A 15,582-nucleotide genomic window follows, 5' to 3' on the forward strand; every position below is an offset into this window, starting at 1 on the left:
ACCAGTTGCTCAAAGCCTGGTTTATAGCACTAACTGTTGGTTGAGAGATATCAACGCCTACAGGGTTCCATGGTATTTAAAGCAAGTTAGTGCTAACCATGCTTCAAGCAACTCGGGCCTGATCATGATGGCAACACAAAGGAAATGAAGACAAATGACAAGACTTCTGCTTTAAGATAATGACAAAGAGAATCTTGGAATTTTTGAAATGGGAGGCAAGAAACTTGGGACCCCACTGCTGCTGGGGCCTCATAAACCGAAATTAAGTACACTGAGATAAACTCCAGTTTTCATTATGGAGCTGACGACTCGCATCACGCATGTACAGCCCTGAAAATCTCTCAAACGGTGATAGTTTTATCATTACTTTGAAGTGATGCTTTTGAACAAATTCAAAGCCGTGACAGAGATAAACAGCCCCTTTAAAAACCGACTTGTCGTGCGAATTGTAAAGGCGGCCTAATTCCAAAGTATTCATTTGCTTTCATTCATGTTGTTTGATATCGCGTATTCGCCATGTCCTTGAAGCATCCCTACTACAAGAAGGCAAAAGAGGACTGGTGTTCTGAGATTACATAACCAGTCATATTCTTGTACATAAATGTCCCAAAGTTATCGGGAAACAGGAAGTTTGATTCGTAGTCACATTGTTGCGTTGCCACTGCAGGCCCTTAGGAACATAACAGTTAGGTTCAATATACACATTACAAAAGAAAACTTACTCTTTTCTTCCAAAGCTTTCGGTGGTGCTAAGACAAGATTGAATCCCGGTGCGTATGATTCCAGCGACGGTCGCCATAGAGGGCGCCATCTTGATGACATGTAAGTCGCAATTAATGCCACAGCGACTCCAGTGAGACTTGCGAGGATTAACTGTGTGATATTAGTCATAATTTTTGACTTTGGAGACCAAAATAAAGAAGATCGAAGCCTGTTACACACATGACAAAGTTGTGTCAGTCCTTCCGCCATGTTTGTTTCCCTTCAGGTCACGCAAATTTGTCATATGTTACACGTTGCAGCATTTGATTGGTCAGTTTTAAAGTAAAGAAACGCGATGCGCCAAAGTGCGAAAATTTACAAAATTTTACAAAATAATTCTGAAAATCTGGTACTACGGTTTTCAAAACGATAGTTCCTAAAAGTACTCACGAGTGACATTTAATCAAAATATCTCAGTGCCGTTATCATGACGTCATTACTGAGTCCTTTTCATATTATTTCATCAAATAATGACTTACTCAAGAAAACTGAACTTATTTACTGTATAAACGCATAGCGGAAGAAAAAAAAAAATCAGACTTTGTGTCTCCTTTTCGTAATTACTGAGTCACAGTCCCTCCCACTGTTCGACGCTACTTTTCAGGCCAGGGAACCTTTCTTGCCCTCGAAGTAACAGCGAGTCCATGTCTGCACTTGAAACCCGGCCTCACTGCAAAAGAACAATTTTATTCTTTTCCGCTCCGGGACTCATGATCTTGAAAACGTATCTTTCCATTCCCGGGGGGGTACTCCTCGGAATTCTTGGTGGGGGTGTGCCGCCCGGGTCTTCAAATCCCGACCCTATTTCAGACCTAAACATGCCATTTTCCACCCCCGTTTTCAGACCTGACCTCTAAAATTCATACCCGTTTTCAGACCTGAACTTGGAAATATACACCCGTTTTCAGACATGGCTTTATAAAAACGTTACATTATTATAGCATCCGATCGAGTGAAATCACTACATAGTATATTACGTTAAAACATAATATTTTTTATTAGGTAGTATAAATCACTTAGAATTTAATCATGCACAAAATTGTATAATAATTCATGCTTTAAATTTTGCCGTCATTTTAAATGTTTGCAGATATACTATTCGATCTAACGGGAACAGAATAACAGAACAGAACAATAATATAAAAAAACGAACTCGACAGGAATGAAAATACATTGACTCGTTATTATACATTATAAGGCTTATTAACATTGAACATAAATCTATCTCTTTTGTATCAATTTAAATTTAAACAAAAATTCATTTGAAGTTCTTGATAAACCAACAACCCGACCCGATTCCAGACCATAATTGTCAAAATCTATACCCGTTTTCAGACCAAAATGGCTCAAAAACCATACCCTTTGGGGCGGCACATACCTATATACCTTATATAGGGGAGTATCCCCCCCCCCCGGGTTTCCATTGTTGTGGCTACTGCTCACACCGTGGGAAAGGACTTTCATCAAATGAGCGGGGCAGTCACTCAATAATTCGGGCCCATTCCACAGATTGGTGGTTTTCGTAGCAAAGCGTACATGTTAGTCCCATGCGCTATTGTAGAATATTATGTACATATCACCACACATCATTCGCTATCATTAGACACCATCAGCTATCACCACACATCATTCACTATCACCAGATATCACCCACTATCGTTAGACATCATACGCTATCACCACACATCATTCACTATCACCAGATATCACCCACTATCGTTAGACATCATAAAAGTATCATTAGACACTATCCACTATCACCACACATCATTCACTATCACCAGATATCACCCACTATCATTAGGCATCATTCGCTATCACTAGACATCATCCACTATCACCCATAGTGAATGATGTCTAAGGTCTATGATGAATTCCCATAATGGCAGATACCATATTATAGACGCAAAAAAATAGCTTTATTTCTGTTGGTTAACTACAATCTTATGAACAATTTGAAATTTTCTTCCTAAGGTCTATATGTATGTCTCATTTCCTTAAAGCACTTAATTACAGATATAGAAATTACGATTTGACATAAAATATATTAGAATAAAAATTAATGTCTCAGAATAGCCAGTCACGGTAATGCTAAACTACATACAACTAAACGCTTTGAAGCCTTTCCTAAATATAAAAAAACTATGAGGTAACACACCAAACATTTATGTCCATTGCAACTACAATCAAATATTTCTCGTTATCAAGATAAATCTACAGTATACACCTATAACAATTTATTCCATTATTTTATTTCAAAATTTTAGGCATTTTAAACATGCCGAACAAAACATGTGAATCGTCTTTGTAAGTCAAAAACTATCGCTTATGAAGTGAAGCGTCGCATGGGAAACCTTCCCTCCTGATTGCGAAATTAAGGTCATGTATGAAAACTAACAGTTCCGAGCTGAGAAAGGCATGGTTCTAACATTACTGAGTATTTCAGTATGTTATGAAAATGACATTTGCGTCGCAAAGTCGTTTATAATATCAAATCAAGGATGACATCATGCCTTTAAGTAGCTCCTCCAAGGGACTGACTGCTTGCTTTATGCCATAATTATTATGTTTGCTAAAGCTAACTCAGATGTTTAGCATTACTAATGCTAAAGATTATTTGAATAGCTGAGAAGGTAAATTTATATTCAAAACCCGCGCGAACTGGAACTGGCTTTTGGTTCGCTCTAACAAAGCGCATGCACTGAAGCGCTTGAATGAACATCCTGGGCCAGGTTGTTCGAAAGCCGATTAATTTAATCCAGGATTAGCGTAAACTTTCGTTTCTTGTTTTTAACTTTTTGGTGAAATTTTCTTTTGCTTATTTTTGTTTTTTTAAGATTGACTCCTTCTAATGTGAAGTTTTGCCGAATATCGGCGTTGAACGGCATATGGGAATAGAGAAATAAACTCCTTGGTTCATTATTAAGGACGGTGCCTACTATTGTTATTGTGCAGACGTTCTGCGCATCTCGAGATACTCGGATTTCCTATCAGTGATGCTTACTAATACAGGGATATTTTTGCGCGGTTTAAAACTATCCGGAGAAAGTAGATCTTAGTAAGTACTCTTAGTATCCAAAAAGAAAATTGGGGGTAACCATGCATTTTTGAGAGATAATTAAGCTTCAATTTTAGAAAGAACGCCATACATTGTTTTGTATTTTAAAGCTTTTTGTAAATATTATTCATGAATTATCTTTGAAAAATGCCTGGTTACCCCCAATTTTCTCTTTGGATTTCAATAACACTTGTTAAGATCTACAGTTCCTGCACAATCATAAGCCGGGCCAAAAATATCTTTAACTAGTAGGCACCGTCCTTAATATGGGACTAACGTTAATCGGCTTTTGAACAACCGGGCCCAATTTTTGACCTCACACTTACGTTAGCAACATAAGTCTTAAACTATACCCTTGTTTAACAAGCCTAAATCTGCCTTGTCAAAATTTCTATACTAATTTCAAGACTTCTATAAACTCATTTGTCTACCTGCAATTTGGATTGAACATGAGAATGGACAAGGCGGTAACTTTATCATTGGACACTTCACGAAAAGGACGGAGTTGGTTACAGATTTGCAAAGCGTACAATACATTAGTGATATCAGATAGAGAAACAGGACTGATCAGTGACATGCCCGGTGAACTGGTCAAAATAGTACTCATCCCCTGAAGCTCTGGACAAACCTGGGCCTGAAACAAATAGAAAGACATAAAAAATTGATCCGAGATTTAAAAAAAAAAAAAAACACAGCCAGTGATGGACTGGAATGAAAACAAGTCATGAATTTGACTTACAGCGGACTTGCCAGGCTATATATGCTTATGACAGCGATTTCGGAGCTGGGAACTGTTGTTGTAGAGTGGTAAATGGTTTGTTTACAACCGTGACATCACGTGTCAAGGGTTCAGTTACTCCTTTGATGTAAGGAAGAGAAGCGAAAGACTTGCGTGGCTCGGTTGGTTCAACCATCTTGAAAAACATTCCAACAAGTTCCTCTGGGGATACATTTGTAGTTGAGGATCGAGTTTTTTTAGCCTGTATCTTTTTAATGAACTTAGATGGATAACCGTTGGACTCCATTAGAAGCGTGGCATACCAGAGTGACCCTAACGCAGATAGCAATTCTTGCTCGTTACCTGGGCAATACAACATTCTTTTAAACAAACATTCATAACTATTTACATTTTTATTATTTCGCAATTCACGCTTTTTATTCAATTTTCTCATCGTTTTCTTATCATTCATTTTACGCGTCGAAGATGGCAGTTTTCAATCATTTTAGCCAGAGATCGTTTTTCAAATTTCAACTATGTTTCACCCTGGCGGCAGCCCTTCAATATTTTTACTTTCAAGAGACCTTGTTATTAGAAGAAGTGACACTACAACACTTTATCACATAACAGCAATGGTACCATGTGAAATGTCAATTATTATTGCCGAACAAGATGCAGTCATTTTTGTGACATAACAAGTTACCATGGGAATAGGAAAGCCTTGCAAAAACACACCAATAAGTCTATATTTTGGCTTTAGTTACTCGTATCTGAAAAACGAACTCCGTGACCCCACTTTCTCATTGCACGAAAGTGATTAGCAGGCCAAGATGAAACGCTACGCAAGGTATAACAAAATTCTGTGGAGCGGATTCAGAGCTACCTTAAATTTTCAATTAGTTAAGGTGGCTCTGAATCCGCACCACATATATTTTAATTTTTAAACTTAGCAGAAAGTTTTATTCTGGCATGCTGATTACATTTCAGAAATAAAAAAATAGGAATAACCGAGTTCGTTTTTGAGATATGAGCAGCTAAAGCCTGTTGTCACGGTTACAATTTACGTCACAAAAATGACCGAATCTTTTTCAGCAATAATTGTTGTTTGATATGTTTGCTGTTAAGTGATGAAGTGTTGTAGTGTCAATCATCAGGCTTCTAATAAGAACGTTTCTTTCAAGTGTTAATACTGGTTTGAGCCACCTTAAATCTTTCAATTAGTAGCAATCAACCCTTACCCTAACCCACCAGAAGACAAAAAAAGACCGTGTAAAACTCAAACGCAGATAAAAGCGACAAACCCGAACCCGTCTCGTAGCGCTTGTGTGGGAAGTTACTGAAGTTACTGTTTGAAATGGGTAAGGCGCATAGTTTCGTTGCTGCGGTCCGTCACTCCTTCTGTTCGGATTCATTGCCTTCATACGATTTACGCCATGAATAGGAGTTTAAGAAACGACGACGGCAACGCAATTAATGATATCATCGGTTAAAAGAGAAAAAATAGTCATACTGCACGTGCGGCACGCATTTTAGCCCATATATTTGCGGTACTCTAGATAACTATGCATAACGACATACAATCAACTAATTTGAGGTTTTGACGACAAACGTAAGCATGCAAATGTGAACCTTTTCACTCTGAAACCACTCGCACTAAAATATGCAAAATTGTCACGTTCTCGTTGCCGTCGCCGTTGTCGTTGCTTAAGTTCCCTTATGACCCACACACAACAACCGAACAGAACAACAAGTTCCAACAGTTGAGAATCCCAACTGGCCGGAGGGAAACCAGTTGGCTATTTACAAGTGCAACCGAGAGGTTGAACCAGGGAATACCAGGATCAAATGTAACGAGTGGTCAGAACGGGTCTTTTAAGTACCCGGAATGACCGGATCTTAAGGCAAGTGTCAAAACCACTGGACTGCAATTACTCCAGACGACAAAGCCATCACAAGTAAATGAAACAAATGATCAAACGGTGGTATATAATAAGTTCGAAGCTTTCGGGGACAGCGAATTACCACTGGGTCAAAATTCTTAATTTTTAAATGTTTGACTGGGTATTCAGCAATGATTGCGAGTAAAAACATCGGGAAAAAAACAAATGAAAAGTTCTTAAAGGTTTATGTTTTCAGTTACCATGCAAGTGCTTGGCAACCTTCATCAGAACAAAGTGAACTATTTTCAAATAAAGGAGAAAGATAATCAGGCAAAAATATGGAAAGTGTAACACTAACAAAGAAGTGAATTTGTTAAGAGAAATATTTTACAAGGAAGTCCACCATTTTAGACTCTCTAACTTGGAACCCTCAATTTGTATTGGGTTACTAACCTCCTAGTGGCCTGGGTAGCTTATTAATACAGGGATATTTTTGTGCGGTTCAAAACTATGCGGAGAAAGCAGAACTGAGCAAGTGATCTTGGTATCCAAAAAGAAAATTGGAGGAAACCACGCATTTTTCAGAGATAATTAAGCTTCAATTTGGAAAAGAATGCCATACATTGCTTTGTAGTTTAAAGGTTTTACAAATATTGTTGATTAATTATCTTCGAAAAATGCGTGTTTACCCTCAATTCTCTCCTTTTCCCACATATTCAGTAAACCGCGCAAGAATACCTGCGAATTAGTAGGCACCATCCTTAAATAACACTGTAACGGCCAATCCACGCAAAAATATTCCCCTCTGAGTTTTATTCACGCACCAGATAATTATTACAATATTTAGTAAACGACGAACGCTTTCACAACAGTCGTAAATCGTTAATTCACAATATTTAGGTAGTTGTGATGTTTTGCTTAAATCACGGCTAAATCCTCACAAATAAAATGCGCCAAACCTCTTCAAATAAATTGCTTGCCGTGTTCAGGAAATTATTCTTACAGGCAAATTCAGTAAAACAGGGAAGCAAAATTTGTTTTCACTGGATTTACAGTCACCTCAAATAGTGCGGTATTTGTGCTACAAAATATAACTTTGTGAACTTAACGAAATGTGCTATTTAATAACCATGACTCCATCACCCAAGAGTAAGAACTACTCAAATTTGGTCCAGTCCCCATCAGCGTCAGAAAAGTGTCTTAAACCTAGTTTCGCGGGAAAATTTACCCCATTCAAACCCCTTGGGAATATAACATTTTGTTCCAGGAATTTCCATATCATTAAATGTCAATGCTACATTATAATGCAAATACAATACAAAAAGAATCTTACCCTGCGAGCAGAAACCCTTCGACCTTCGGGTAGAGGAAAGGACATATACAAAACATGGACCCTAGGTCCGTGGACCACCCCAGTGAAACCGGTCCATGGACCCCTCCATGGACCCGGTCCATGGACTACCCCTGTGGACCACCCCTTATTTTTTTACGAGCAGAGAAATCTTCAGACGAAAGAGAGAAGTGATCCTCGCCCTCATCTGGAAAATTTAAGCCGGAGTCCATGACTAGGAGTGAAGATCTCCCATACTAAGCCTATGTCATGGGATTTTTATAGACCAGGAGCCCATGTACCATCTATTTTTTAGAAAACCTTTTCTACAAAAAGACAAAGACAATTCCGGTTAGGTGACGCTATGATGTCAAGTTAGTTTTTTGTGATTGGTCATCGGGCTCCGCAGGAGTCTCATCAGCGGGAATTCAATCCAAAAATAAATCGCTGTCTGTAAAAACGCTCTGACGGAGATATAGGGCTGTTGTTTGCTCCTAGTTATGGGCTGGCTGTTTTATAGACACTTATACGGCCTACTTGGTGGCTCCAAAAAGATTCGCCTATATATAACCCGCTTTTCAAATATAAGTTCATTTCATTCATAGTCCTTCACCGGAACAAATGAGCCCAACAAATTTACCTGCTCCCAACTGAGTGGCTATGTAGTTCAGTTGGTATTGCATCGGTATCGCAGAGGTCATGGGTTCGAATACCGTTAGAGCCACCTGAATTTTCTATGTGTCTAATTGTAGTCCATGGACCGGGTCCATGAAGGGGTCCATGAAGGGGTCTATGGACCTGGTCGACAGGGGTGGTCCATGTACCTGCGGTTCATGTTTTGTATACGTCCAAGAGGAAAAGACACGACAACCAAGGAATCATTTCCTTGGAAACTCAAGATAGTTCACACTTTTAAAGTGCCATTTTGTTTTCTACTGAAAAATTTATAGGTTTTTGGCAGACTAGATACTCATGGGAATTTTTTGGTCTATTGTCCCGCAAAACTTGGTTTAAAAAAAAGACACTTTTCTGACGCTGGTGGGGACAAACATGATACCAGATTCTTACTCTTGGGTAATGGACCCTTAAAAGCTAAAAGTTAGACGCACTGAAGACTTTTCAGCAACACAAGTCAGGGACATCCACGGGAATTTTTCACTATTGTCTGGGTGAAAAACCAAAAAAAGCTGCCCAAGTTCCCCTGCCCGAATATTTTAGATGATTTAGTTATGTGTAAGTAAATATCAACTTTAGGGACTGGAAACTAGTATGTAAAATTCACTAGCTTATTTAATTTGACTCTCAAAAAAAAATTCTTGCTGGCTTCTTTTATTGTTAGCAGAGTTTTTAAAAATGGGCTTAAAGTTTCTGTTGCAAAAGTGACAAGTACATGTAGCGTGCCAGTCAAACTTAGCTTTGAGATCAAATCAGTCTTTGCATACAAATTTTCTCGAAATTACTTTTTGGGCACTCCTACAGCGTGGAAGTAATATTCTCGACCCCGCACAGACTTTACTTCAAGGTTCAAATTTCAGTTAATGCCATCAAAAACAATTTAATATCATTTTTCTAAGGGCTACATTGACCGACTTTCTTACTTAAACAAGTTGACTGTACTTAAAAACTATGCAACTAGTTTGCCACCTATGCAATATCAAAGATTAGAAGAAGATTTAAATCAATGTGCTGATTTAAACATGCCTTCACAAAAGCATTAAGTCCTTTTGCACAAAGAAATCTTTCCAATAAAAAAAATATACAAGAGCAATAAGAAAAATAATTTTCAAAATCAAAGATTAAACTCAGAGGAAGAACCCAAGTAAAAAGATGAGTTAGAAACCAGAATAACAACTTCACATAAATTTTACACGTTTAAGAGGAGCCATGTCAATAATTAGATTTTACTTCTTTTATTTAGAGTTTAATGTCATTTCAACTACTTAATTTATATGTGAGCACACTATCCAATCAGACACCAAGAAAATCCATCTTTGCCATCTGATTGGCTAGCTGTTACACACGCAGGAGAAAATGAACAAAAAGTGATCAAACTTTTGGGAGATTGCAGCTGTTATTTACAGAGAGGAAGACCTTGTTAATTCAGATGTCAATAATTCAATGTTACATCTGTTAATAGCTGATACAGCGTAGTTGATGTACACTGTTTTGAAATGACATTGACCTTGAGAAAAATGTGTAATCCATTTCATCCCTGCAAAATAACTTAATTAAAAGTATCCCTTTTCCATTAAATAATAAAAAATAACAAATAAATGACATAAAATGAGATAAATAAATGAACTTGACTGACCGTCTCTGTTCAAAGCGATAAACTTAGTTCTTGGATATGACAAACTAGATATTTCAAGTCTTCTTGCAAAAAATTGTTTGACATGATTCCACTTAAAAAAGGATAGCAGCAAGCCACTAAACAAACCTCTACTTGATACTAAGTTTATGTCAAATTGAGATGCGTTGGGGCCTGATCAAACTTGTATAGCCAACCCTTACTTGAAAACCACATTAACAGAGGCTAAGGAGATGGAGGGGGGGGGGGGGGGGTTTGGCTGTATCCCCCTACCCACTTTTTTTTCTAAACCTAGATACCCTCGCTCCTCACACTTCCGTGATCCATACCAAAAACCTACCCCACCCCATCACCTTCAACATACTCCACAGCCCCTGATTAACATGACTTACTGGACCCCTAGTACAAATAATGCAGTTTGTGAGAAAAAAATGAAAGAGTCCCATGCCAATTTATATTGAATTACCAACAATCTCCTTTAAAGTGATCCAATTCCAAATAATTTTTTTTTTGACCATGCAAAAATAGTGCACAAATTGAAATGAAAGTTTAGTTCCTCATGCAAAGCTTAATTTCACATCTCTCTCAGCTGTAGTCCATGATCAGTATTGGAATAATGCCTGCGAACAGAAAATAAATTCTAGATGAAACAGGTCATCTCTGGCTCAAATTGGCATATGGTCATCAGTGTTAGAATAATCGATGGCCTGAGAAAAAAAGGCCATTATCAGAATGACATTCAAAATCAGGAAATAAACTTGAGTATTCAAAAGTTAACATCAATCCAACTTTAAGCTGTGATATCTTTGGAGACTACAACAACTACAAATCCGTCAAAAGCCACTGACTGATCTTTAAAGAGGAGTCAATAAATTGACAACAACAGAGTTACACATAATTATGTGGAAAAGGTTTACCATAAACACCTGCAGATAAGCTGCACCTTGAATTTAGCAGCTCAAATTTTGGGAAAAAAAAGATTTTTTAAAAGAAATCAAAAGAGTTCATCGAACGTAAACTCACTATTAACATTGAAACGGAAAATACTTTAAAGTCTTACCCACAATTTTAGCACTTTAATAAATTATAATGAACATCGTTTCTACCAACTTTGCAGTACACTTTTAAATCCCACACTAACATGGCGAAGGACAAAAGAATCATTGTTATTCTGATTAGGCCTTGCTAATTAGGTATTGCTATGTTCCCTTTGTTCCTTTGCTTCATGGACATAATTATGTCAGATCAGGTATATGAAAGACCAGCCCAACTTTGACAAATCATTGATCTTTTTCTGGTATTTGTTGACAGGAACGTCTTCATTCAACAGTTTTTCCATAGATTTTTGGGAAAAAGGTGCGGCTTATCAGCGGGAGTTAATGGTAATCCTTGAGGTGACTAACTACTTCATAAATAATTCTTAGTAAGTGAGTTTGAGGTCCGCACTGAAAGTTACGGACCAAGTTTTTTCCCATCGATTCATGGCCCAAGCCCTAAACCAACGGAAAAAAACGAGGATCCATAATTTTACAGTACGGGCTGAGAAAATGAGGTTAGTAAGATGTTTATTATATCTCTGTGGTAATCAGCTGCACAGGAAATGAAACTAGTTGAAGTCAAGCTGGGGGTTCAACTGCCACAAAGATTGGCATGTCAAAATCAGAAACACTTTTGCTAACATGATTTAAACAGTTCTAAAAGTTTATGTAACAGAAACGACATGAAAAACTTGGTAGAGAATGTTTTATCAACATTTCAACTTTAGCGGTTCGTACTTAGGTAGCTCTTATTAACCAAGAAGGAGGTCTGTATGGGAGAATCTTGACCAAGGTCGTGAGTACAGACTGAACGCAGTGAGGCATGTACACACGACCAAGGTCAAGATTCTTCCATACAGACTGACTAAGCTCACGTTAATAAGATGTTTATTATACCGTAAACAAGAACAATTTAATTTGTTTAATGTAACTGGTTTGTACAAACTGACATTTTGCTTGCAAATGGTGATGAGCTGAACTTAATTCTGCCAAAGTTTGCTTGTCCTCCTTACCTTTTTTCTCATCATGCATTTTTACACTTCCAGAAATAAATATTGGTAGAAGAAAATACTCAATATTGTTGCAGTTTAGTTTGCAACTTTTTCAAAGCAAAACATTGCAGGTCTAGATGGGAAAATCTAGATTGGCATTCTATTTCAGCCGATCACATTCGTGAATTTGGTAGTTCCCAATCCTTGTGAGACAGAGCCATATAATAATGTAGAAAAAATGACCCGCTAATTTAGCCAATCACAGTGAATGAACTATCTGAGAGATATAATAATAAATAATAATTATTATCTTTATAAATTATCTTTCCTTTAAAAATGTGCTTGAAATGAACCAAAAACATGTGTGGCTGCAAAGTGTGCAGCTACACATAATCCTTAGTTCATCAATTCTTTCTGTTGCCTCACTGATCAACTGCACCAATGGTTAGTAATTTCCTTTGGCAACTAGGACGGCGAGAAACGCAACAGGTTTTTGGATTTGAACATAAAGCTAACAGGAATGCATGGATAAATAAATTAAAAAGGGCTGAAATGGATTACTGCCTCCAATACTTAAAAAATTCAATTTTAGCCCTTCTTAATCATCCACTTAGAAATGTTCTCTCTGACATTGATCAAAGTAATTTTACTTCCCTGAATTTTATTATTTTAATTATTAACAAAAACGTCTATAGATACATTTAATTTTTTTACCAGTGTGGCAAGCTGGATTAACTGTCCAAAGCAACTTTTAAAAAAGCCATATAGTTTACCATTGTTTACGTTCATTTTATTTTGAGATTGTCAAATTGCTTTAAGAATGAACTATTGGTTTAAAAATGTTGCCTTTTAATTAAGTGAAAAATCACTTTCTTAAGGGACTTTGGCATGGCAATTAATAAGCTGGGAGAGCAAAATACAAAAATTTGAGAAAGGATGTATTGTCACCGTGAAAAGACTGAATGGCTAAATTAATTGTCCCCCTGTCAGAACATCAGCCCTTTGTCAGAACAAACACTCGAAAACTCTGCCATTCAATTAATCTTCTTAAAATGTTATTGTTTTCCCTTTAATTACCCTCTTGGATCACTTTGAAGTGTGCAATTGAAGTTACTGTGTACTTAAGAGCCAGAGATGAAGAACAGCTTGAGAAATGGTCATGAAATCTCCATTTTCAGGTAGTTAAAAGAATATTTTTAGAGCTACTTTTTTAAAAGGGAAGAAGGTGGGGGAGGAGGGGGAAGAGAATATCATCTTCAGACTTCTCAAAACAAAGCTAGTGAAGGACGTCATTGCCAGAGTTGAAGCAAGAGGTAAAAATGTCTACGTGAGAACACTGAATGTTTGCTCTAATAATTCTAGTTACTTTCAGAAGAATGATGAAAGAGCTGTATAACATTTCTATTCACTGTAATTCGATTGGTTGGATTAATGGACACCCCTCTGTTTTGTTTTAGTTTGAATGAAATAGACCTTGCTGTTATTATTTCTCTCTCTACGTAATCTCTGGTTTATTAATTGTTTTGATGCAAGGAAAGCACACTACGACTGTAGCACCATTAAACTTTCAAATGTCCCACACTTGTCTCAAACTTCTCCTAATGAAGTCAATGGGAATCCTTGGCAATTTACATCATAAACCCCTGCTACCAATACACTTACTGTAATTAAGATAGAGCTACATGTATGTTAATTTTTAACTGCACATGTCTGTCATGCAATTACAATAATATTATTCTTGCAGCTGTAAGAGCTTACCTTTTTCCAAACTTGAGATGTATAACAAAGAAGGAGATACCCAAAACAAGACACAGGACACCCACTGTGATGTAAGCAATGCCCAGAAATGGATTTTTGCCACCAATCCAAGAAGTAGTACTGAAAATAATCCTCTTCTCACCACCAAAAGCGGACACAGGGAAATCTGTTAGTCTTAAGTTAAAGGAATACCAGTAATACCTTTTACAGGAATACAGGATACAAATACAGGAAATTTATGTTGAATTTTGCAATTCAATATAATGATTCATTTCAAATAACATTTCATTCATTTCCACATCTAGTAAAAATTTAAAGTTCCTACTTATAGCAACAGCCAGAGGGCAAGTATTGGAGACTGAAGTAGTACTACACTGCAATAATCTTCAAACCTTGAGAGACCATGTAAATTCAATAAAACATTTTTAATAACTACAATGTGTTACTTATATAAAGTGACTTTCAGCATGGAGAATGTATTTTTATGCCTTGCTTTTTCTGAGACTGCTATTGATTTACATCTGCGGTACAAAAATAAGCAACTAGGTACTAATATTGCCACATACAGTGTCTTAACCCTTTCAGGTCTGAAGGGGAAATTGTCTGGCGTGAGACAGACTAAAAATTGATATGTGGCCACTGGGAGACCGCATAGTTATGGAGTGAACCTAGATGTTGTTAACTTGTGATGTACCATTTGGAAGGCCCATTCATGTCATGTCAAGAAGAAGAATTGCGAAACAAGTGCTGTGTAACAGTAAAAGTACATTGCTTATCACATAACGTGCAATCCTGAACAATAAACATATCTGGTAGATCAAATTTCTCCCTCAGTAATAACATGAAAGGATACTGTAGTTGATATCAAGTCGATACTCTCCTTTCGGCAGACCAGTTTTGAAATCTCCTTTGTGGATAATCTTACGATACAGCTTTCGGAACTTTGAAAATGCAGCAGTTCGCATCCAGACAATGAAGTCCTGATTTTGAAAGCCATTGTTGTCAGAGTCATTGACGTCAAGTTCATACACAGGCCGTGGCCAGTTTGGTGGTTTAGCATAATCCCTAAAAGCAACTTTCAAGTCTCCAGGGGGATTTTTAAACTTCACTTCTCGGTCTGATTTCCATGCGATATCCTTAAATGTCAGACCAGCTATGACTGGCTTTGAAGGCTCCTTCAACCATTTAAGTGTAAAACTGTCTGCAAGGCAAAAAAAATCCAAGATGCATGTATTACTCTACACAAAGGCATTCCTCTATTGACAGCCTGTTTGGAGAAAACTTTAATCAAAGATGCAGAGAGAGCAAGAAAAAGAAAGAAAGATGGACAGAGAGACAGGAGATCTATCGAGGAGCATGTTGTTTTTAACTGCATTTGTAATCTTTCATCTCCATTACACAAAACTATTGACTACAACAAAATGATGAAAGCAAGTAAACAAGAAAGAATGACCACTGAGCCAATCAATGTTCACAATACATGACAATCAATTTTGAATGATACAGGCTCAAGGCATGTTTTAGAACCTGTGGACGCTACCGTATCATTCATTTACAGTCTTGGAACACAATGACAAAACCATGCAGATATAACCAGCCAATTTGATAAGATACACATAACTTAAAGCTGGAAATGGTGATACATACTATTTTAAATTAGTAGGTGTCTCCCCATACTGTTTACAAAGCAAAGTTCCCAGGTTCCACACTCATTCTGACCACTCGTTGAGTTAATTTTT

At 37.2% G+C, this 15,582-nt stretch overlaps 1 protein-coding gene and 1 pseudogene across 1 annotated transcript in view; both read right to left on the bottom strand.

Annotated features, from left to right (window-relative positions):
* Positions 1-1,009, bottom strand: part of LOC138022469 (protein adenylyltransferase Fic-like) — a 2,988-nt gene extending 1,979 nt beyond the window's left edge. The window contains exon 1 of the mRNA XM_068869606.1: positions 723-1,009. Coding sequence (XP_068725707.1) covers positions 723-972 — 250 coding nt within the window. The 5' untranslated portion in view covers positions 973-1,009. The remainder of the gene's footprint in view (positions 1-722) is intronic.
* A 1,650-nt stretch (positions 1,010-2,659) lies between these two features.
* LOC138019003 (cell cycle control protein 50A-like) overlaps positions 2,660-15,582 on the bottom strand; it is a 27,900-nt pseudogene continuing 14,977 nt past the window's right edge.

The sequence above is a fragment of the Montipora capricornis genome, chromosome 10 (assembly GCF_036669925.1).
Source record: "Montipora capricornis isolate CH-2021 chromosome 10, ASM3666992v2, whole genome shotgun sequence".
NCBI classification, from domain to species: Eukaryota; Metazoa; Cnidaria; class Anthozoa; order Scleractinia; family Acroporidae; genus Montipora; species Montipora capricornis.